The sequence below is a fragment of the Mesocricetus auratus genome, unplaced genomic scaffold (genome assembly GCF_017639785.1).
Source record: "Mesocricetus auratus isolate SY011 unplaced genomic scaffold, BCM_Maur_2.0 Super-Scaffold_6723, whole genome shotgun sequence".
In the NCBI taxonomy this organism is placed as follows: domain Eukaryota; kingdom Metazoa; phylum Chordata; class Mammalia; order Rodentia; family Cricetidae; genus Mesocricetus; species Mesocricetus auratus.
In genome coordinates, this window is record NW_024429183.1 from 11,146,501 (window position 1) to 11,171,360 (window position 24,860).

A 24,860-nucleotide genomic window follows, 5' to 3' on the forward strand; every position below is an offset into this window, starting at 1 on the left:
CTCAAGCTTGGTCTTGTATAACAATTCTTAGAAAATAACATTCATTTTATTTTTAATTATTGATCATTGAAAAAATCATTATTCCATATCAAAGAGTCTAGAATTAGATGTTATTTTTAAATTTTATTTTATTTTTAATTCTCTGTGTAGGTATTTATGTGTATCAAAGGCTGAATATATCAGATCCCCTAGATCTGGAGTTACAGGCAGTTGTAAGCTGTTGTGTGTCTGGAAACCAAACTGTGACCCCCTAGAAAAGCAGTGTGACTTTTAACTACCAATGCATCTCCCTAGCAACTATTAAACTACAGTCATGAAATAGCCAAACAATAGTAATATGGAGAATGCTATGACGTAGTTAAGTCTTGCTACTAAACTGTACTCCTTGGGTGAGAGTCTAGTGCCTCCATTTCAGTTGTAAAAGCTCATTCTCATGCCACAAGTCTGCTTTGCCAAGCTTTTATTTCAGTCAACCATCCATGAGACAGCTAAACACTTCATTTGTTCTTATTCCCTAAGGAAAAGGCTGATGCTGAAGGCTGGTGTCCTGGTTTTATCAAATGCACCAGTATATTTGTTTTTCTTCAGCAAAGACACTGAGCTGCTATAACTAATTAGGTTAAATTATTTGTCCATTGGCATAATATTGCTTTCTGTACTGGGCAGTGGGGAGGGAGTAAGAAAGCTCTAGGGAAACTAAGAGTCAGATCAGAAAAACACCGCAGTGACATCCCCCCATCAAATCAGAAGACGTTGTTTGAGGGCCATTTAACACTAGGACAATCTAACAAGGCTTAAAAATAAGAACTGAAGAAAGTGACCTACTTAAAATAAATCTCATTATAGAAACTGTAAGCATAAGGAAGTCTGCCTTATAGGAATTCATTTTAGGTCATCATTTGTCATTTTGATCCCCTCAACATTTCTATGTTTAAAGAGAGTTAAAATTTAGTCCTGGGTTAGCAGGGTTAGCACTGCTCAAAGCATAGGAAATATCAGACCCAAGACACAGGAGTGGGAGCACAAATGTGATCCAGTAGACCACATGATCTGACTCGTTTTCTTACCTCCAAAATAAAAGATGCCTCCTGGATTAACCTGCTCAGGGCCCAGCCAAGGAGAAGTAGGGGTGGTGCGGCCATCCACAGTCACACTTAGGTGATTCCTTTTAGCAGACAAGGAGACAGAGTGCCACTGACCATCATCTAAGCCAGCACCTGGGGAAAGGAGCAGACGAATAGCTCTCAACAGCAAACACGAAGCAGTCAGTGGCTTATGGACAGCAATAGACATTTTAGATTGACTGCAATGCTTGAATCTACTGAAGACTCACCTTCCCCGAGGCACACATTTCAAGACACCCAGGATGCCTGAAACCCATATATACTGTGCCTTTTTCTGCATATACATAGCTATGATAAAGTACAACTTACAAATTAGGCACAGTCAACCATTAGCAGTAGTGACTCAGACTAGAATAGAAAATACAATGTAAGCATCATTTAAGCCCCATGAACTGCTTACTTCTGGAATTTTCCAATTAGTATTTTCAGACCATAGTTAGCCATAGTCACTGAAGCTATGGAAGGTAAAGTTACAGATAACAGGATACCATTTGAATTGTCCCCCATACCAAATGTGAAGGATACTGAAGGATATACCTATAACCCCACCACTTGGGAGGACAGATGATAGAGGAGGATTAAGAGTTTATTGCCAGCCTACACAACAAAGTAAGTTGAAGAGAGAGAGAGAGAGAGAGAGAGAGAGAGAGAGAGAGAGAGAGAGAGAGAGAGAGAGAGAGAGAGAGAAGAGTGAGTTTAGGAGGGTATTGACCACAACTTCAAAGTCCATGTACATACAAGCAGGTAAGTGGACTCAGTGAGTCTTTTAAAAAAGAACACACATTGTTGGGAGGGAAAAGTGGTTGTTGGGGATGAAGAAAAAATGGGAGGTGGTTTGGATCAAAACATATTTTATGCCTGTATGAAATCATCACACAATAAGGACATTAAAACAATATAATATATTAACTATCTTTCAAAAGAACCCCATGTAGATTAAAAATAAGGTTGCATGCATAGGTTCGACCAGAGGTGGATGGAAAAAAACTCTTGACAAGAGGCTCTCAAGAACATTTTCCCTCTAGGAGTAGCAGCCTCTTTTCTGACACTTCTTGGTTCAGCTTCATGGGAATTTATTTACTATGACTGTCAAAATAACTTAGGATTGATTCTTTTTCATTCTTTTCTCTCTCTCCTCCCTCCCTTTTTCTCTATCTTGCTTGTTTGCTCCCTCTCACTCTCTTTGTATATAATATACACAGTTCTAACTAGACTCACAATTTTATGCAGTTATAATGTTGCTGTAATAAAAAAAAAACCAAGGAGCTTCCACTAAAACACATCTCTAGTTCTTCCTAAGGTGATACCCATGTCATTGTCCCACCTCTCAAAGACAATTAGAACTACAAGGCCAAGTAGGGATAAGGAAACTGAACTCTGTGGTGGATTTGCCAGTCAGTCTTACAGTCAGAGAACATCCCAGTCAGCAAACAAAAGTACAATCACCCTATGGAACTCAGAGAGCCATTTGTAATTGCCTTATTATTCTGAGTGAGTTTCCCTTACAATTGCAGTTTGAAAATATACCCAAAATCTCTTAAATTGGAAACATCATTTGCCATGGATGTACTAAAAGGGGTGCATATCCTACCTAGGATTGGAAGCACCCTATTCTATCACCCAAGAAAAGAATTTTTTCACGACCCAACTCTGGATTGCTACATGAAAGATGCTCAAACAGGGAAGTGAAGAAGGCAGATTCGATAGACAATTTTCAGAGTCCAGACTGTACTTAAAAGACAGTGGGCTCTATGACTATGACTATGACTATGAATATAGTCATAGAGCCCACGACTGAGTAAGAGTAGAGTAAATGTATCAAGTGTCCCCTATCTGTCCTTCCAGCACTTCCTTTATGAGGCAGCACTCAGAGGGACAAAACTTCACACACATAATCCGCAAGTGCAAGTGCTTCCAGCTACAACTCTGGTCCCCATGTGTCCTCTAACTTGTCCACAAAGCACAGACATGTCCCATATGAATGGCTCAATCTCTTGTCTCTCCTTACGTTTTCTTTTATTCATAGATTTTGCCTTTCAAATACCTGTGCTTGATGGGGGAAGTCCTGTACATTTGTCAATAAAGTACTGTTGTGCCAATAGAAATCTAGATAGATGGGACTAGGAGCCCAGGAGGATTCTGGGAAGGAGAAACACAGGAGATTTCAACATGTAGCGCCATGGGGTAGGAAGCCCGGAACTATTCTCCGGTAAGAGACATACTTAGATTAACAATTATGGGGTAATTACTTAAGTCAGAGCTAGCCAGTAAGAAACAAGCAAGGCCAACAGCTTCATAATTAATATAGCCTCCTGTGTGTTTATTTGGGACTGATGCGGCTCTAGAACCAGGCTGGCGGGAAGGCCCCTATCAAAAGAAAAACCTTCTCTTTATACGTGCTGATGAAGTTTCCGGTTTCCAATCTATTCTATAATGACTGTGAGTGAATGAGTACCTGTGCCTGTGTGAATGCAGGCACATACATGCCACGTTGTGCTCACAGAGGTCAGACAACCTCTGTTGCCAGTCTGCCCCCCAACTTGTTTGGCAGTCTCTTTGTTGTTCACTGTGGCACGTGCCAAGCTGGCTGCCTTGCTAACTGCTGTAGATTCTCCCATCCTTGTCATAGGAACATTGGGATGACAAACACGTGCTGCCACGTCTGGTTTTATTAAGTGGGTTCAGGGTATCTGACTCAAGTCCTCACTCTGCTTCCCCAAGTGCTTTATCCACTGAATAACCTCCCCAGCCCTAATTTGCTTTCTTCTTCGGATATGGAGTTGGATTATGTGGACCAATACGGTTTCAAAATCATAATCACCCTGTCTCAACCTCTTACGTTCTGGGATCCAAGGTGTGTGTCACCTCATCTGGCTTGCACAGTGATACTTTTCTAACAGATGATAAAATGGTTTACTATAAAATCAATGATACATAAAATACAGGTCTAGGGACTGAAGAAATGGCTAGTGGTTATGAGCATTGCCTGCTCTTCCTGAGGACCGGGATTTGATTCCCAGTGCCCACATGGTACTTCACAGTCATCTGGAACTCCAGCTCCTGGGTGTCCCGTTCCTCTTCTGGCCTCCATAGGCCCTTCATGCACAAGGTGCACAGGTGAACATGCAGACAAAGTGTCCATACACGTAAAATTAAAAACTGAAAATGAAACATTAAAAAAAATAAGTCTACTAAGCATGTACTTATGCTTTACTGGAATTCTTTGTGTGGTGACCATTTCTAAAAGCTTTATGTCTGATTTTGTAACTTCTGGATTCATACAAGCTCTGCAGAGAGCTCATGCTGGTCCAAGGATCATGCTTTGTGTGGCTGTGCCCTGAGCATCTGCTGATTGGGCAGAGGACAGAATTAAACCAAAGGCTTGGGGAGGCCTTTGGAATCCTACTTTCCATATGGAAGCCAAGTTTGATTATGAACAAAAGATTGGCAGGACAACCCATTCGGCAATTTGGCACCATGAAAGGCATCCATTTAACAAGCCAGCAGGTTATGAACTGGGGCCACACTTTCAGAGAGGTCTTTAGAAAGCTTAAATTTTGTGTAATAGACATCATTTACCAGTGGAGGAGACTTATTGCCTGTCAACAGGATGGAGTACTCAAATTAAAACGTGAGTGATCCCTAACATGCTTCAACTAACCCTACCTAGTAAATCAGATTCTACTTCACTTTTCTACCTCACAGTCTGATAAAAAGTGTTCCCTTTGAAAGGCCACACACTACTGTTAAAGGAAGGAACCATGCAACCTGTACTTTTCTCCTTATTAATTACATCACATATCAATTCTATTGCCACCTTATCAGTTATACTTCTCATCATTGTGACAGAAAACCTGACAGAAGTGATTTAAGAAAGAAAAAGTTTATAGGACTAAATGATGGCTCAGTAGTTAAGAACACTTTCTGTTCTTCCAAAGGACCCAAGTTCAGTTCCCAGCACCTGAACTTGGCAGCTCACAACCTAATGTAACTCCAGATGCCCTGAAACTCTCTTCTGGCCCCTATGGGCACTTACACACACACACACATGCACACACACATACGCACACACACACACACACACACACACACACACACACACACACACACACTCACAGATCCTGTTTAAAAGAATAAGGTTTAATGTGGTTTATGGCTGGAAATCAAGACAGAATTCAGAATTCCTAGAGGTAGGGGTGTGTAGCTGCGGTTATTCCCATTCCAGTAGGAAAAACAAAACAAAACAAAAAAGCAGAAAGAGACCAGATATTTCACACTGAAACCATAATAGCCATAACTCATAATTCCTTTTCCATCTTAGGAATCAAGGCCAGGGCCCTGAGGAAGCAAGTACCCCACCACTGAGCTATATCCCAGGCACCACTTATTAGAATGTGGGGAATGAGTGTATTATTGCTATATTAATAAAGCAACAATTACAACAATGTTATTGAGTAATGGTTTGCAAGTACTGTTTTGTGCTTTCTATGTATTGTGTAATTTGCATCACAATGGTTATTACCCTTGTTTTAAGTATGAAGAAAACAAAGCTTGAGGAGGATAAACAATTATCCTGGGTACTATCCAGCTAGTAAGCAACAAAAACAAACCAGAACCCCTTGCCTAACTCTAAAACCCACAATTTTTCTGCCTATAATCAACTTTGAAAAGGAGAAAAGGCAAATACAAGAATTGAATAGTAAACAGAGGTATTTGCAATCGCAGGTGGGGGAGAGAACAGAATTGTTCTAGAACCTTCTCTTCCTTGACCCTTGTCTTTGACTCAAACCACATAACCGTTACACAAATTATACCAGGAAGTAAAAAGTTTTTATCTGCATTCTCCTGTGTAATCTGCAGGCCTGTCGTAAATTGCTATAGAAACGGTCCAACAGCTCAGCGGCCCTCAGCCTCTGCTAAGACTGTAACAGGCATCTAGAAGGGAAGACGGATAAAGAAAAACACTAAGCCTGCCACTTAGGGTAGATCCTTGGCAAAGGTGCAGAAGGCAATTACATGTATGCCATCACTCAAGGAGCCACTGAAGAGTGGTACACAGTCCCAAATATATCTCAGCACTCTGAAATCACCAGGAATCCTACATTTACTAACTATCGTCACTAGCCAGAATGAAGGGCCTAGATCACTAGATAGTTCCTGTCCAGGAGAAAATATGGGGGTCACTGGTAACTATCACTTCAGTGGAGGGCAGGAGTTTAAAAGTAACAGGTTTACAGTATGACGAGAGGAAGAGACTCCCAAGGAAAGGGGATGAGGAGGAACCAAGGGAGCTGTGCCGTTGCCGAGAACACCAGGACTGTAAATGTCTATCAAAACAGCGACACATTTTAGATATATTTGCAGACTTACCACAGGCAGATTCTGCTGTGGGGCCAAACAGCTTGTTCATGGAACTGATTTTCACCATTAGGCAAAATACTAGAACCATTGTAGGAACTTCAAACTTGACAACAAAGAATTTCATTTTCGATAAGAAAATGTAACTGTATTGTTACATTAGGTCCTTGATGTCACCTGGATGGGTTTTGATTTGACTTTTCTAATAGTTACAAGGGCTGAAAATGTCTTGTGTTATGAGGGATTGCAGAACACTGCTAAAATGTCTCATGATTTAAGCTAATATACTATCATTAATATTTCAAGGATGACTTAGGTTCACATAATATTTTCAAATAATTCCAAATGACAATTTGCCAATGGTACACTCCATTACAAATTTATCCTGATAATTCAAATATTTGTATAAATCAGTTCTTTCTCCATATAATTTAGTTTTTTTACTAGAAAAGGTAAAAATACTTTGAATTTTTCAAACCTTTTAGATTGGGAATTTATATGTCTAATAACTATGAAAGCTTAAGCCATCCTTATATGGTGAAAAGCTTTAGTATAGTACCCCAAATGATCCCTAATTAAAGATTGCTTCATATAGTAAAAGAAACTGACCAGGCACTCAACTACCATTTAAACAAATTATTTGTAAATAAAAAAGTATTTGTTTCACTGAAATTCACAAAATTAACATATATACTATACCTTACTTGGGGTGCGCTCGATAATGTTTCACAATCAAATCAATTGCTGAATTATAATGCCTTTCAATAAAGTCATGTATGACCATTTAGATTGGCATTATATCATACTACAGCTTTTCATTAAGTAAGGATAGCTTAAATGTTCATGTTATTAGACATATAATTTTGAAATAAACTGGAAAAAAAGGGTGGGGAGAGTCGATAGCCAACGTTTGCTATTTTCAGTGTGATTTATTTTACCACCTTGACACTCATAGTTAGATTCCTTTTTATAAGATATGAAAATAATGATATAAAGTTACATGATATCACAATGGATTATGCCATGTCTGTATTCAAACATTCATTTAGAGATTTAAAATCACTTAGGGTATTCTATGCAGAGCTATACCTAGTAATTTATTAACCACACATTCCTGTAAAGAGGTTGGAAGTGAGCTAGCTTCACGCAGCTTACTACAGTAATGTTTTACTGAAGCAGTTTCTTTAAGATGTTGAAAATTAGGCTATGGCTGTAACCACTTCAGAGGATGTCAAATACATCACAATACACTACACACTAATGACAAGCTTACATTTTTTAGACTCTCATTTTAGGAGCCTCTTAATTATTCATATGACACTGATTAATTTATTTCCTCTTGTCCAGACTACAAATCCACCACGTTGAACATTACATAAAAAGTCACAGCATAATACGTCTCAAAAATTATTATTAATACTGACGTTCTAGCACTCTCACATAAACTGAAGTGATACAGAAACACAAATGGCAATAAGAATATACAAACAATAGGCCCTTATGCTGGTTGGCTTTATGTCAACTTGACACAAGCTACGGTCATTTTGGAAGAGGGAAGGAACACCGATTGAAAAACTGCCCCTACCAGATAGGCCTGTGGACAAGACTGTGGTACATTTTCTTGATTGGTTATTGATGTGAGAGGGACCAGCTCACTGTAGAGGGTGCCACTCCTTGGCTACTGGTCTTGGGTTCTCTCTGAAAGCAGACTGAGGAAGGCATGAGGAGAAAGCCATAAGCAGCACTCCTCCATGACCTCTCCATCAGCTCCTGCTTCCAGGTTCCCGCTCTGACTTCCTCCAATGATGGACTGTGATTTGGAAGTGGAAGTGAAGTAAACCTGCTTCTCTCTTGGCTCCTTATGGTCATGGCACTCGATCACAGCCATAGAAATCCTAACTAAGTGCCACTTAGCAAGAATTTGTACATGTGTTTTTCCTATTAGTTTCAGACACTGTTTTAACTTTTCTCGTTTTTCCTTTCCCAATCATATTCTATAAATGTTGATCATAGTTAATAGAAAGGAGTGGTACAATAACATCTATAAATTGTTTATAAAGATTATTGATTAAAGTAATGCGGTAATTTACCCTAATGTGACCTCTAGCTGCCAAGAGTGGATGCTATTCTGTATATAAAGACTCTGATAGAGATTCCTTATTAAGAGCTATATATTTTTAATGAAGAGACAAATATATCCCTCACCCATAGCTCTAACCTAGATTGAACATTAATTTCAAGACACATATAAAGTCACCTTAATTATATTACCTCTAATTGTTAAAAGGGTACTGTATCACATACGAATGCAGAGAACTTCAATTGGTACCCACATGGCAAATTCTTCACAAATCTTTGCCTGTTTAAAAATGTATCCAACCATTACAAGGTACATTTGATTATTAGTATGATGACATAGATAGATATAGTTACCCATGTGGCCTCTGTCATGCTCCACACCAAGGTGGACAATAGTGATTTATCAATCTAATTATTCAATGAAAGACATTCAGTTAATTAATTGGTCTGTTGTTGCAGTGTCATTCACTTTTACCCCAAAACCTGTTTCCTCTTGCTAGGTTGATGACTTGTCTGAATTGGTGTAAGGGTCATAGATAGAAATTTCTATTCCTTCATAATTATCAACTATGTTAATAAGAATTTTGTACACTGGAGTCATATTGGAACCAAGTTTATCTAAGGAAGGTAGTGATAATCTTATTAACTCAAGTATCCATTTATTAAACAAATATTAATTTTTGGTTATGCATGAAATTTATAGAGAAGGGACACAGAGATAATGAAATCTTTCAAATTCATATGCTTTGCCTCAAGAAATACATTTATTACCTGCTGTGATGTCACTGGGTGACTTTCCTGGCTGGTGGAGATTCAGTTTAAGTTTCCCATCGCTGAGCAAGAGGAGAAGACCGCCCGAAACCAATTGGAGTTCACTGAAGAGCAGAAGCCCCACCTTATTCCAGGTTCGGAATTGAAAACTGACTGAGATGACTTCCTCTTTGGAAGATGCTGAGAGAACCAAGTAACTCTTGGTGCTCAGGAAAGTCAGAGGCACAGACTGTGGTTGTGAGCAAGAAAACGATGTATTTCCCTGAGGATAGATGACAAGAGCAGGTATTCAGCTCATTACTGCCCACATGGGATAGAATTTAAAAACTTATCAGTCTCATTCTAGCCTGATCAATTTGCTATACCACGAAGGTCCAAATCTTTGCCCTTTACCTTAAAAGTTCTTGAAGTGTGTTCCTAGGTTTTCTCCACATTCTGCAACTTTGGTATAGACTTGCAAAGTCAATGAAATTAACTTTATCAAGAAGAATAAACTTTGTGTGTGGGGGAATCTTGGTCAAACAAACAAAAAATGATTCTTTTAAAAACTGAACTTTTACTTCATACAACTGTTATGTTGTATGCTGGGTGAAATGTTAAAAGCTTAAGAGCACAAAATGCTAATTGCCAATGTACACACTCACTTATAAAATAAAGGGACTTTTAAGACAATCAAACCCTGTGGAGATGGGAGTAGCTACCCATAGTAGTTTGATCCTAAGCTTTACTTGGGTGGCTGCCTCCTCCTGCCCTACACACAGCAAGCACATCCTCTCGCCCATGAACAGAGGAGGTTTTTGCCCAAGTGTTGCATAGAATCATTATTTTTCATGAAACACACATATTTCCTTTTAAATTATCTCCCTGTAATAAAATAGAAATGAAAATAAAGCCTTTACTGGATACATACAAAGCCTTTAGGAACATACAAAGAACATGAATTCACAAAGAGCTGGGAATGAAATCTTTTCCATAATAAATATTCCAGTGATGTTCTCTGGGATTTTCTGCACAATGTGAGATTCAATTTACATATTTTGAATTTTAAGCAATGAAAGAAATTAATGAAAATCTATTTACATCTGCATTTTATTATCAAAGTAGTAAAGTGGAAACTGTGCTTCCTGGAATTTCAATCATTGTCTGATTCTAGGTAAAAGTTCCCTGAAAATAAAAAATGATACTTGAATGTCAGAAGTAGAACACAAGCCATTTTGACCCAAGGGTATTGATAATCATGTACAGTGAAGGATGAGCATAAACCTGTGTTGATAGCCACTGCTTACTAGCAAGAAGATCTGAGTTCGTCTTCCAGAACCCATGCCAAAACGCTCGACTTAAGAATGGAAATATGTCCGATGGTCAAGGAACTTGCTGTACAAATTTGACTACTGGAATTTTGATCCCCAGAAACCCACACAGATGCTGGGTGGGCAGCGAGGGCACCTGTAACTCCAGCCTCAGTGGGCAGAGACAACAAGATCCCCAGAGCAGCATGGTTAGCAATAGACAGGCAACTTCTGAGCTTGATTGACAGGCACAGCTTCAGTGAATAAGGTGGAATAGTGACTGAGGATGACTCTGAACAGCAGCTTCCAATTGCACACATCCACACCAAAAGCATTCACATGCCCACCCCACCACACACATATGAGCAGGATGATAAGCACAGGGTGATGCTGGTTCCTTCCACTGTCCTGCTCTCCTCCACTCTGTACCACCTATTTATCAAGATATCTGGTCCTACTGGTCCGCAACAAGTCAAGCTAATGTCCACCCCAGATATGTGTCATGGAAATTTAGAGACAAAAATCTACCCAGAGGCAACATCTCCTGTAGACACTTCAGAAAGCTGCCAGCATAAGCCACAAATGCTCTGCCAAGTCCAAGTTGTCCATTCATAGTTCAGCTTCAGTCAGTGACTCATCTGATCTTCACCCTTCCCATGCCAGGTTTTCACTTCCGGTTTCTTCTTCTAAGTCCTAATTTCCACATCAGAGAAAGGTGCCCTGTTTGAAACACACTCTGCTGTTGCTTCCCTGACTGAACCTTGACCAACAGTTAGAGCTGAATTCTGCAAATAATTCCAAGGACTTGGGGTGTAAGGGAACCTAGGTAATACCACTACTAAGACAGACTGGCAGCTACAATGCTATAACAATCTATAAGTTCTTTATTATGAATGACCATGACAAACACAAGTGCTTCTAATTTCTTGTGAACACACCAGAAATGCTACCTGATTCCAGGGACTGAGCTCACCCAATGAGCTGGTCAGGGAATAACTTCTTAAATAAATAAAATCAAATTAATCTAACAAGAGTAATAATGTCTCAACAAAACTGAAACAGCCACAACAAAATCAACAATCAGATCACAATAAATTTTAAAAATATTTTCCATACTATTTTTAAAAAATTTATTGCTGTATGACAGTTTTTCCAATTAAAACATTCCATCTAGATGGAGGGGCAGGTTCATGAGATTCAGGGAGTAAACAAAGCATCACATGTCTTAGAAAACTGAAGCTTAGAAAAGTCTAGAAGACTCCTCTATGGCTTTATAAAAGTCACAAAACAACTGCTCTCTCCTCACAGGAGAGAGCTCTATAATGGCAGCTTTGTGAGTCATCACCTGTGCTTTGGGTAGCTTTTTCCATGATGCAGCTGCTTTTGAGTCATCCTTTCTTCTGTAAGTAACCTGGTACCCATACTCATATTATTATCCCAATAGGAAATCATTGGTTCACCAAGTGGGAATTTGGTGCAATCATTAATTTGGTCTGTTATGTGTTCCTTATCTGGAGTGAGGAGATGAGTGCATGTGTGCATGTGTACATGTGTGCGTGCATGAATGCACACGTGAGTGTGTGTGTGTGTGTGTGTGTGTGTGTGTGTGTGTGTGTGTGTTGTGTCTCCCCAGGGGAAAAATCTATCCTGCATTTACTTCATATAAAAATAAATATATGCCGGGCGGTAGTGCCTCACACCTTTCATCCCAGCACTCAGGAGGCAGAGACAGGCAGATCTCTGTGAATTTGAGGCCAGCCTGATCTACACAGAGAAACCCTGTCTCAAAAAGCCAAAATAAATAGATAAATAAATATATGAAAATAGCTGTTATGAATTATAATGCCCCTAAATAGAACAAATCTCCTATATGTATACTGTCAACCAGAGAGAATTTTTAAAGGTCATGTCTAAAACATTATAAGCAAGACCCTCACATGGAGCAATTTTATTTTGGAAAAGTACAGCTTAATTCATTCCTTCATATGGAGACTCTTACCATGGTGATGATCTGAGGGCTGTTTTGCTTGGCCAAGCCAATGATGTCCACTCCATTATAATAGAGGTTCTCTAAACATCCATGAAAATGTTTGTATGGCAATAACACTGATTTTGCAGGTGCTGAGATCCCTCCAAAGCTGATCTTAGAAAGAAAAATGGCATCAATAATATTGTTTAGTGATTTTTTGTGATAACCTATTTAAATAATTATGATTAGCAATTATAGCAGTAATCATCACATAGATAACTTTACAACACCACACAGAAAAAATTAAGATACTGACTTTTAAAAACAAATTCATCTGCATTCAGTCTTCATTTGTATGACAGCTTGATTATCCTTCCAAGTCACTAATCACACCTGGTTTTGATATTTATTGCTTAATGAAGAAAAATACACTTCTTGATTCACAGTAGAGCTTGGCCTATTTAATAATGTAGCTAATTATGATATTTTATTTTGTATATGTTTCTAGCATAAATTGCTATTTGCATATTGAAATCAGCTGTTAATGAATTAATTTGTTTGCTGTTATAGTCTCTCATAAATCTATATTTCTCAGGGGTCGACCAAGAAATCAGACGACACATTCTAGATTTGAATGTGGCAATGGAATGTCATTGAGGGAAACATAATCTGCCTATGAGGTACTGTGACTGTATGTGTCAGGTGAAATGATTGTCATGTTCTATAATGATATTTACAGATATATAATAAATGATGACCCCCAAGTTCCATGTGCTAGTTAGCAAGCTAGATCATCTTAGGAAAGCTTTGTCAGCCTGGGGATTTATTCTGAAGGTGTCTTTTTTATAGCATATTTTCTGCTAGGAAGTTAAACCACACATACATCATCAAATCTGTATTAATTGAAATGTAACTACCACACCTCATAATCGAGATCCAGGTAATTGAATTCTCCCTGGGCATGGAAGTGACGCCTGTGCTCGTCCACTGTAAAGTTAACCTGTTTGCCCAGTCTCTGGACAAGCACAGAATGCCAATGCTGATCATCCAGCAAGCTGCCCAAGGTGAGGTTGATCAAGGTGGAACTAGACATCAGTCTGGATTCTCCTAGGAGGAAAAAAACAACAGCACTGTGATTCAGTTAAGAGGGTGGGGAGCTTCTTCCTGATGGACCAGCATCTCTCATAGTAATTTACAAACTTCTTGCATGCATGCCATCCTGAACACCAGTGTGGATTTATCTGAAGCTTGATTATAATGATCTCTCAACCTTGCTGTAATTTCTTCCACTGTTAATTCCTTCTATTATTATTACCCATTGCAAGCTCATTTTCTATGTAAATTTTATCTTTGCTACAAGCTCATTATTTTTACTGCTGTAATATTTTTCAATGACCCATCCCATTTTTTATGATGCTAGGAAATAACTGTGAAGCTACATCAGAGTTGTAGGAAGAGCATCCAAAGAAGTGTTTGTGCAGTTTGCAAACATGAATCATATGGACACTTGTTGGGAGAGTATCTATCACGCTGAGAACCCTGAGTTTGCATTTGCATTAATTAAATAAAATTAATCTTGAGTCAGGAGGTTGACTTAGGAACTAGTTGACAGAAAATAATCATAGAGCCTCAGATGACATCCGAGAGACATTCCCAGGAAGTAGTAGGGTGGGGTTTGGAGTGGCATAGGTCTTTGTAGTTTGGCAAAGTAGAAGTATGGTTCTTCTGTGGACAGCAGGAAGGAGAAAGGGCTTGGTAGTTGCTATTTAGTTCTCTGAACTTGCAGATTCTCACCCCAGCCTTTGAATCTCCAGTCTTATTCATATTTAGAATGATAGAGACTTAGTTAAAGCTACCTTTAGTGGCAGCAGCAGGCCTGTGCCTGCAGGAGCAGAATTCTTGCCAGGCTGCAGCCAGTGTGGCCAGGTCACTGAGAGAAAAAGGCTAGTAACTGCAGAGTTGAAATTTCTGGCCGAGATAGCAGTAGATTAAGGCACAGCCACTTTGCCAAAGTTAAAACATTTGGCATCCCCCATTGGGTGTCAAAAGTAGTGGGCGTTCTTGGAACACCAGCCCCCAAATCATGATACAGAGAATTATTAATTATGAATGCTCAGACTTAGCTTAGTCTTTTTCTTGGTAGCTTTTTTAAAATTTAAATTAAACCATTTCTATTCATCTATGTGCTGCCCCAAGGTTCATTTACATCAGCTACATACTGTCCATCATGCTTCCTGCTTCTTCCATGTCTGGCTGTCTGGCCTCTGGCTGTCTGGCTGACTCCCCTATTCTCTCTGCCTGCCAGCTCTGGTTTCCCTCCTCTGCCCAGCTATTGGCAATTCAGCTTTTTATTAGATCAATCAGGTTCCTTAGGCAGGCAATGTGAAACAGCAACACATCTTTACATATTTAAACAAATATTCTATTACACAGCAGGCACTGGGTATACATGCCAAGTTCTTGTGATGGGGATATCTTCTGTATATATGTTTCTCTTATTGGTTAATGAATAAAACACTGTGGCCAATGATGCAGGAAGTATAAGCTGGGCTAGGAGAAAAGGAGAATTCTGGGAAGTGTAGGCAAACAGCAGATGCCATGTGAGACCAGGAAGGTAGTATATACCAGGTGTTCTCCAGTAAGATATGACCACATGGAAATACTTAGATTAATAGAAATTAGTTAATATTTAAGACAGAGCCAGCCAATAAGAATCCCTAGTCATCAGTCAACAGTTTAATAATTAATATACCATCTGTGTGTTTATTTGGGGCTCAAGGACTGCAGGACCCTGATGGGCCAGAAAACTCATGTTTATATTCTTAAATGGGAAAATCAGCTACTTTAAATGTTAAAAGAAGTGAGCTAGGAATACATCAAGTTACATTAGTGATAATCAAATAATCAGACCTTCAAAGAGCCTCACCAAGTAACTTTACCTGAATTAATAAATAAGAAGAGTTTTCCTCTTCTTAACTCCAATGTGATGTGGTCTCCAGCAGCCCCTGCCCTGTGTAGTATAATCCCATCACTCTCCATGGTTTTAAATTTCAAAGAAATGATATCTCTTATTGGACTCAAGGAGTTTTGATCAAATCTGTAGAGAAGGGAACTTTTTCCATCAAGATCAATCACCACTGACCCTGGAGACAAAGATAGTGAAAGTCATCATCCTGCGGATAAATATGTTTTACACTGAAACATGTCAATTACGGTGGAGTGTGTGTGTGTGTGTGTGTGTGTGTGTGTGTGTGTGTAATATCAGACCAAAAAATATATAACTCTATCAAAACAATTCCATCTGAATCTTTTTAACTACTCACAAAATTCATTATTTAGAAATATACTTTAAATGCACACCTCAAATTTCTTATGTTACTAAAGCCTAGTCTTATTCTACAGAAGAGGAAATCAGATAATTTTTATAATTAATATAGATGTATAATCTCTTTATAATACATATTTAAAATCAATAGTTTAACAGTGGTTTTTAACTGTAAAAATTAATTGGGGGGAGATCCAAGATATCTCAAAATTCTTCCAAACATGTGCTGTATCTATCAAAGATAGCATCAATTCATACACACACACATACTGCACATACTCACACATACACACACACATGCACATGTGTGTGCGTGTATACTCTAGAGTCATAAAATACCATTTCAAGCACACGTTAAATTGAACTTGTGTTCTGTCTTATTATATTATTTTTATGACTAAGTGATAGTATTTAAGGATAAGGCTATTTTCTGCCTTCTCAAGGGCATCATTGGAAAGACATTAAACTAATGGTATTATAGGGTTTATTGTACTGCATTCATGTCATACTTTGACACCAACCTGTTTTTTCAGCTTTCTGACAGTGTCTTCCTTACTTATTGTCAAGCTCACTCTTATTCAGTTCGTCTTTAAAAAGATGTCATGTTACACTGGTAACATAATAGTACATCTGTCAAAATCAGTTGCACCCCAAAAAGGACACAAAATGAAACCAATAATACTCAGAAAAGATCTTCACTGCACTTTCTATGTTTCACAAGTCAAAGAGTTTTTAAGACAATTATCCTTGAGAGTACATTTATATAATAAATGAAGAGGTTAGAGAAACCCAGTAAAATAAGAAGCTGTTTTTCAGTGGCTAAGCTGACTTCTTTCACTCAACAACACAACATTAATAGCTTACTCATCATGTATCATTTGATGAAATTATTTAGGTACTTATATGACCAAATATGTATAGATTCAGACTACCCACTAAACCCCAGAAAGTGTTAATTACCTGTACCCACCCTAAATATTGTTAGTATTCTATGAAGCTCTCTTCTGAAATCTCAGGGGTCTGACTTTTTTTATATCTTCTTAATATGCTTATAAAGAATTCATTTTCCAAGTACACATGAATAAACATCACATGCCTTAGAAAGAATAATGCTAGCTGAACAATCATTCCTTGTTATATAGTTGAATGAATGTGTATGGTTAAAACATAACTCTTTGTCAAACACAAATGATGTTTTCTACCATTATTAGATAGCAATAAATTAAGAAAAATTTCAGCCAGATAGACTTTAAATGCTGACACATTTGGAGCGATGCAGTTATCTCTGAGTTATCCCTGAGTTAATGTATTGCTTAGAGGCAACTATCAAAGTAATGATTTTATTATAGATAAAGACTATTTTTGGAATTAGCCACCAAGGGATTTTTCCCCCATAAAAACAGCCCATGTTACTTTAGTCTACTATTTCTTTTTTTTCTCTTTTTCACTATTGTTATTATTACATTATAATGGTTGTATCCATCTTCCATGGCACCTCAAGCTTTGGGGCCTGGAATATTTCCATCAGCAAAATAAGGTATTGAGGGAAAAAATCTTGAACAATTGATGTCTAAAGCAATGGTGTAATGTTTTATCCCTTAAACCAAAGCCACTTACCATTTTCTCTGACTCTTACCTACTTTCTTTTTTTTTAAAGACTTTATTTATTTATTATGAATACAACATCCTGCCTCCATGTAGCACACCAGAAGAGGGCACCAGATCTCATTATGGATGGTTGTGAGCCACCATGTGGTTGCTGGGAATTGAACTCAGGACCTCTGCAAGAGCAGTCGGTGCTCTTAACCTCTGAGCCATCTCTCCAGCCCTCTTACCTACTTTCAACCTTACAGGTACATGGCTGTGTATGTCAATGAAGTGATCTACTATAAACATACTGAGTCTACTATGTCTTGGGTACTGTGTGCTAAATATGCTGGGTAGAAAATATACAAAATATGTAAGCCCACATCCATAAAATCATTACAGAAAGTGACAGACATTCTGGTGGAGAAGATGTCTAACTGGCTGAGATGCTGAGAAAGAGCTTGTTCAGATGTCAGACCTAGAAATCTGACTCTCAGGCAGGTTCTCATATGTAACCTGGCCTCTGTCTACAGTATCTTCTCCTCATAAACTGGATTAATCGTGTGGCATTTAATTTCAAAAGGCCTAGATATTCTCCCAATATGTTCGTGTTCACCACCATAAATAAAACTGTAAGAATTGTTGAGAAACTGCTATGACAAGGAATAATGTAATGCTCTGAAGTAGGAGGTAGATTCCTTTCAACTAAGAGGCCTCTGAGAAAGGAAAAGAGTATAGCAATAGGAAAATGAACATATCGATAACAATCATGTCATACAGTCAACATGTATGCAAGAAATGCCTTTCAGGAGCGGGGAAAGGACAGAAAGCATTCAAATATGATCCCTGACATTTTCATATTAACACTGTGCTCATTTACAACAATTCACCTTTTATTATTATATTTACAATGTTATCTATGCAAATATCTGACATTTGAAATATAGTTTTGAACCATCAGCATCACAAAGCACTGTTTTATGACACATAAAATGCCCTGGTTGGCTTTGTTGTCAACTTGATACAAGCTAGAGTTGTCTGAGCAGAGAGAACCACAGGTGCAAAAATGCTGAAAATTCACAACCCCAGAGAAGCTAGGAAACAAGGAGGACCCTAAGAGAGACATACATGAACCCCCATCTCCCAGTGAAGAGGAAAGGGACAAGATCTCCTGAGTAAATTGAGAGCATGGGGGAAGGGGGAGGGTGGGAGGAGAAAGAGGAAGGAAGAAGGGGAGGGAGGAAGAAAACATGAGGGATCAGTAAGGTTGAGTTGGGGGAAGAACAGAGACAGAGAGCAAAGAAAGAGATACCTTGATAGAGGGAGTCACTATGGGTGTAACGAGAAATCTAGCACTAAGGAAATCTCCAGGGATCCACAAGGATGGCCCCAACTAAGAATCTAAGCAATAGCGGAGAAGCTACCTTAAATGTCCTTCTCCATAATGAAATTGCTGACTACCTTAAATGCCATTATAGAGCTTTTATCCAGTAGCTGATGGAAGCAGAAGCAGAGATTCACAGCTAAGCACTGAGCCGAACTCCTGGAATCCAGTTGTAAAGAGGGAGGAGTGATGAGCAAAGAGGTCAAGATCATGCTGGAGAAACCCACAGAAACAGCTGACCTGAGTAAGTGGGAACTCAGGGACCCAAGTCTGACAGCTGGGGAACGAGCATAAGACTGAACCAGGCCGCCTGAATGTGAGTGACAGTTAAGAGTCCTGGGAAGTCTAAGGAGCCTCTGGCAGTAGAATCAGTATTAATCCCAAGTGCACAAATGGGTTTGGGGAGCCCATTCCCTATGGATGGATACTCTTAGCCTAGATACACAGGGAAGGCATAGATACTGCCCCAAATGATGTGACAGACTTTGATGATCCCCCATGGGAGGCCTCACCCTCCCTGGGGAGTGGATGGGGGGTAGGATGGGGGTAGGTGGGGGAATGGAAGCACAGGAGGGAGAGGGAACTGGGATCAGTATGTAAAATAAGATTGTTTTTAATTTAAATAAAAATTAATTAATTAAAAAGATTGATGGCAAACAAGTCTATGGGATATTTTCTTAACTAGTTATTGATGTGGTGGGGCCCAGCCTACCATGGCTCACTCAGTCTGGTCCTTACAAATCCCAGAACCACCACTCTGGGGTGTATAAGAATACTGTAGCAAGGCATGGAGAACAAGACAGAAAGCAGTGTTCTTCTGTGGCCTCTGCTTCAGTTTCCGTCTCCTGTTTCCTGCCTTGGGTTCCTCCTGCTTCCTGCCTTGGGTTCCTGCCTTAACTTCTTTGATGATAGGTGGACTGTAATGTAGGAGTACAAGTGAAGTTAACCCTTTCTCCTTAAGGTGCTTTTGGTCACTGTGTTTTATCACAACTGAAACCCTAACAAAGACATAAAAACAAATAATAGAAATACCTGAAACTGTCTTCTCTAACCCAACATCTCCCTCTCATAAAAGACCCCCTGATTTCATAGGATCCCCCTGAATAAAACAGGTCATCCCCCAATAATTGCTCCCTCAAATTACCTTTGCTGTGTAAGGTACCACAATGTCCTTACACTTAGGTTTTAGGGGCAAAGATTTGTGTCACCATGATAAAACATGTGACAGATATAAAATATGAGAGGAGAAGTTTATTTTGACTCTTGGATTCCAAAGATCTCTGGCATGACTGGGAAGGCAGTATCTGTAACTTCAAAGTATGAAACCGAGAAAGAAGAAAAGATGAGCCCATGTGAACCCTTCAAAGGCCTGGACCTTTTGGCTGACATCTGCCAGCCAGGTCCTGCCTCCTAAAATTTCCCCAGCCCTCCACAAATACTTCCAGCAGCAGGAGGACACATGCTCAGATACAAGCCCTGGGGGAACATCTCGTATTCAAACAGTAATAGTTGGGGTGGTTTTTTTCTGTCTCATAGCAAGCTCCTTAACCTCTTTGTCTTGCTTCTTCATGCATGAAATGAGAGTAACTGTATATTCTCCACAGGTTTGTTGTATGAGTGTTTATCCACACAGTAACAAGTAATCAATGAACACTCATTGCTGCTAATGCCAACCTATTATTTATTATTAGAATATTGAGCTGGAAAAGAGGTGCTCAAAATAATTAAATACTTGGGTTGATTTATGATTCCTTAAAGCATAATGAATTTCTGAAGAACACACACACATACACACATGCATATATACACACAGGTGCGCACACATATATGTGCACATATCACACATGCACACAATGTACACTTTAGCACACATACATACACTTAATGCACACACAAGCATACACACATGCCCACACATACACAAAAGCAGACATACAAACATGCATACACACATGCATGCACACATGTACATGTGCACACACACATACACACACACACACACACACACACACAGTGCTCTTCAGTATCAATGTCCTTGACAGGTTATGCAGAGAGGATGATTTGAGGCAGCGCTGGGTTCTATGGCTCTTTGTCAGCTCCTGCCTGAGCTGACTCACCATAGCAGTTGTTGGTGACCTGAATCCTCCTTAGTGAATACCACTATCTGAAATCCGCTTATTTAAAGCAAGAATTGAGGAAAGAGGAGACTCAGAAAGACTGTAGGCCTGGACCAATTCTTCCTGTGACTCAGTATAGAGTCTGCTTTACTTATATGATGCAGAAATGTAATCTTCCATGGAGGGAAAGCTTTCCAATGGAAAACATACAAATGTCTTTCAGGGAGCAGTGTTGGAAGGAATGTTCCTGAAATGAGCCTTCTGCCCTCCTTCCAAACATCAGCACATATTTATGGAGAGCTCTGCGAGCATAGAGGCAGATGAAGTATTGCATGAAAACAAAGCACATTCTTTCATATTTTTCAAATAGCTTACTCTATGGGAAGACACACATCCCTGAGACATGATTATTCTTGGCTTTGTTCAGAGCTTTGCTTCTGGATCAGGACAATGTCCCCAGAGCTGTCTAAGATGCACAAGACAGTCGATCTGCAATAGCCTCCGAGAAGAATGTCAGCTGAGCTGCAGAAATGCTGCCCCTCCTTGAGCAGTAGACACTGTCTCTACCTGTACATACTTCAAGTAAAAACCCACTGAACAATTTGAGATACTCTCCTGCAGCTGACTCTTCCTACCCCACCCCTGCATCCAGTCCTGCTCCAAAAGTTTGAGCATTCTCAAAGTTTAGAGGGCTGTCACTTTTCAAAGCAATATTTTCCCTGCCCCAAGTAGGTTACCAACAAAAGCATCCAAGAGGGTGACTTCTTAAATTGAGCTCTGTGGCCCAGCCCTAATAAAACAAACTAGGCAGACAACATGGATCAGTAGATAATGGTTCTTGCTCTGCAAATTCAGATGGCCCACATTTAGTCTCCAGGCTCCTAGGTCAAAAGAAAAGGACCAACTCCTGCATGTTGACCTTTGTTCATGAGCATGCCACAGCATGTCCAAGCATACAGAGAAGCATGCAAGTACATTTCTTATTTTTTGAACAAACAAACATAGGAAATTTGTTTCTTGGGTACTCCATGAACAAGCAACATTTTGAGCTCTGCCAGACTGCCACTGAATTAGTGTGGACTCCTAACTTGAGACCTGAGAATACAGGTTCCCCTATGAGGCTGACTTAGATCACAGCATCAAGACTTGATTGGAAGAACATGTAGGTTACAGAGGCCAATTTTCTGAAATCAAATATCCTCATTGCCTATTGAATTGTACTGGGGAAAATGAATAAGCTTTATTTATTTATACTGCCACTGGTTCTTGTAGAAAGTTGCAGCAGTATGAGAGATTTTTCCCTGAAAGATACTTCTGGACAAATTGATTCTGCGAGTTACACTATGAATCATAGCATTATTGATGAGGACAGATGACTAAAAAAACTTAAAAGAGAAAGATTGGAGTAGAGAATGCGTGAACTGGAAAATCATTCCTCCAATAAGAGAAAATTAATTTTATTTAAAGGTCATGAAAGGATTCTTCTTGAAAAATATAATTAAGTCCTCTGTTCATTTGGGGAGAATTACCCTCCAAAATATAAATTGAATAAGAATTCTTCTCTATGGGCTAGAGAAATGGCTCAGCAGTTTAGAATTCTTGTAGAAGACCTCCTTTTTAATCACTGAAACTATGTCAGGCTTCTCACAGTTAAGTACAGGTCCAGGGTGATCTGACACCTCCCTGTGGCCAACATGGGCACCTGCACTCAGCTATGCATATACTCTAATACACATGCATGCACATACACGTACACACACACACACACACACACACACTTTAAAAGAGTTCTATCCTTAAATATCAAAGAATAAAATTAATATAGACCTTCCACGAACTAGAGAATGGGGCTATAGGCCAAACTCTTCTTGGTTAAAAGTGAAGTCAGCATTTAACAGCAATCATACTGTTTCTTTATTTGAGAACCATTACCCATGAATTACTTAACTGAGAAATAAATCAAATGGAGTCACTGTTAAACTATTATATAGTGAGCTATTCAAGCAGCAGGGTGATGGATAGGCACTTGAGACCAGCATTACTGAATCAGGTTTGAGACCAAGCACTCAAGAAATCAACAGGAAATGGGTTATACTATTTTTGCATAGAAGCATAAAAGAACCCAAGATGATTTAAGGGACTACTACTTTTAAAGCAATTCAAATGCATACCATAAAACGGAAGGAGGAATAGAAGCAAGCTTTACACAGAACCACAAAGAACAGCGACTCCTGCCCTGGCTCTAAATAGATGGAGGTAAAGTCAACGATAGGCTGAGGAGCTGAGGAACTGTCCATGACTTCTGCATGCAAATATCAATGTAAACTAACTTTTCGGGTAGATGAAATCCTTAGCATCTGCTCTGGCAAGGGCATTTCAGCATGTTGTGGGGAAGATAGAAGTTTTATTTAAGTCTCTGGTTTTATTGATGACTTCTGTGATGTGGCCAAAGTCACCTTAATATTTGGTTTCCTTACATGGAAGAGATGAAGAGATTAAATATCATCTTTCACATTATCAATGTGCTATGGAGATCAAATGGAAGTACCACAGAGTCCCAACCTTGATGACAGTAATACCATTTTGATAAGAATATCTACATTTACTCACCTTGAAGATGTCTCTTTCCTTTAATCTACTATTACATTTTAAATGTAATGAATTTGTGTTTTATATATTAACTCATTATTTAAATCATATCAAAATATTTAATTAAATTTATTTAGTTTCTGTCCTGACCACAATTTTCCCTCCCTCCTCTCCTCTAATTCCCTTCACCCATCTCCCCTCTACCTGTCCCCACCTACCCCTCCTCTGCTTCTATTCAGAAAGGGGCAGGATTCCCATGAGTATAAACAAAGCATAGCATATGAAGTTGTGATAGGACCAAGCATCACCCCTTATATTAAGGCTGAGCAAGGCAACGCAGTATGAGGAAAAGGTTTCCAAAAAAAAAGTCAATTCACTAAGGACAGCCTCTTCCCCCACTGTTACGAGTCCCACAAATAACTATACAACTATCACATCTATGTAGAGGGCCAAGGCTGGTCCCTTGCAGACTCCCTGGCTGTGAGTTCAGACTCTGTGAGCTCCAATGTCCCTAGGTTAATTGCTCTTATATCAAAATGCTTTTAAAGATCTACTTTTAATTATGTGTATGTGTCTGTTAGGTTTGTACACATGTATACGATGTCCTTGAAGGGCAGAGAGGGCATCAGATGCCCTAGAACTAGAGTTACAGGCAACTGTGTACCTCCTGAGATGGGTGCAGGGAAGGAACCTGGGCCTTCTGAAATGCAGTGCATGCTCTAACCACTGAGTCATCTTTTTAGTACCATAAAAATGGTTTTCATGCATCTATTTATCAATTGTTATTACACATGAACTATGTCACATGCCACCCTGGAGGCCAATATTTCAGCAATGGATCACATCCTATCTTCAAAAGTCCTCCAATCCTAAGGAATTATCTACTGAGCCCAGAAGAACTTTCAAATTGTAAAGAGAGAGGAAAGAAAAGAGCAGAGCTACAGAAAAGACTGGAGTAGATGTATTTAAATTAGATTGGCAACCAGGTATATTTCTGTTGTTGTGATATTTAAGCTGAATAGATGAACACATACATAATGGCGGCTGGGCAAGGAAATGGAAGATAGTGGATGAGTGATGTTGGGAAGATAGACAAGGCTAAACGTATGACATTGAAGAAGAAAATGGAAGTAGCCCACAGGAAGTGCCATTTCTACCAGGTCACAATGACCAAGGGAAGACCTACTTCTGGGTTTCTTTATTTTGTTTTTTGTTCTTACCCCTAGGAATTAACCACTGAACCTCAGGTATGGCCATCACTTCTCAAT

General features: G+C 39.2%; 1 protein-coding gene across 1 annotated transcript in view; it reads right to left on the reverse strand.

Moving 5' to 3' along the window:
* Cntnap4 (contactin associated protein family member 4) overlaps positions 1 to 24,860 on the reverse strand; it is a 293,647-nt gene that overhangs the window by 101,061 nt on the left and 167,726 nt on the right. Inside the window, exons 5-9 of the mRNA XM_040736562.1 lie at positions 15,530 to 15,733; positions 13,513 to 13,697; positions 12,621 to 12,764; positions 9,333 to 9,594; positions 1,068 to 1,217 (exon numbers count right to left, since the gene is read on the reverse strand). Coding sequence (XP_040592496.1) covers positions 1,068 to 1,217; positions 9,333 to 9,594; positions 12,621 to 12,764; positions 13,513 to 13,697; positions 15,530 to 15,733 — 945 coding nt within the window. The remainder of the gene's footprint in view (positions 1 to 1,067; positions 1,218 to 9,332; positions 9,595 to 12,620; positions 12,765 to 13,512; positions 13,698 to 15,529; positions 15,734 to 24,860) is intronic.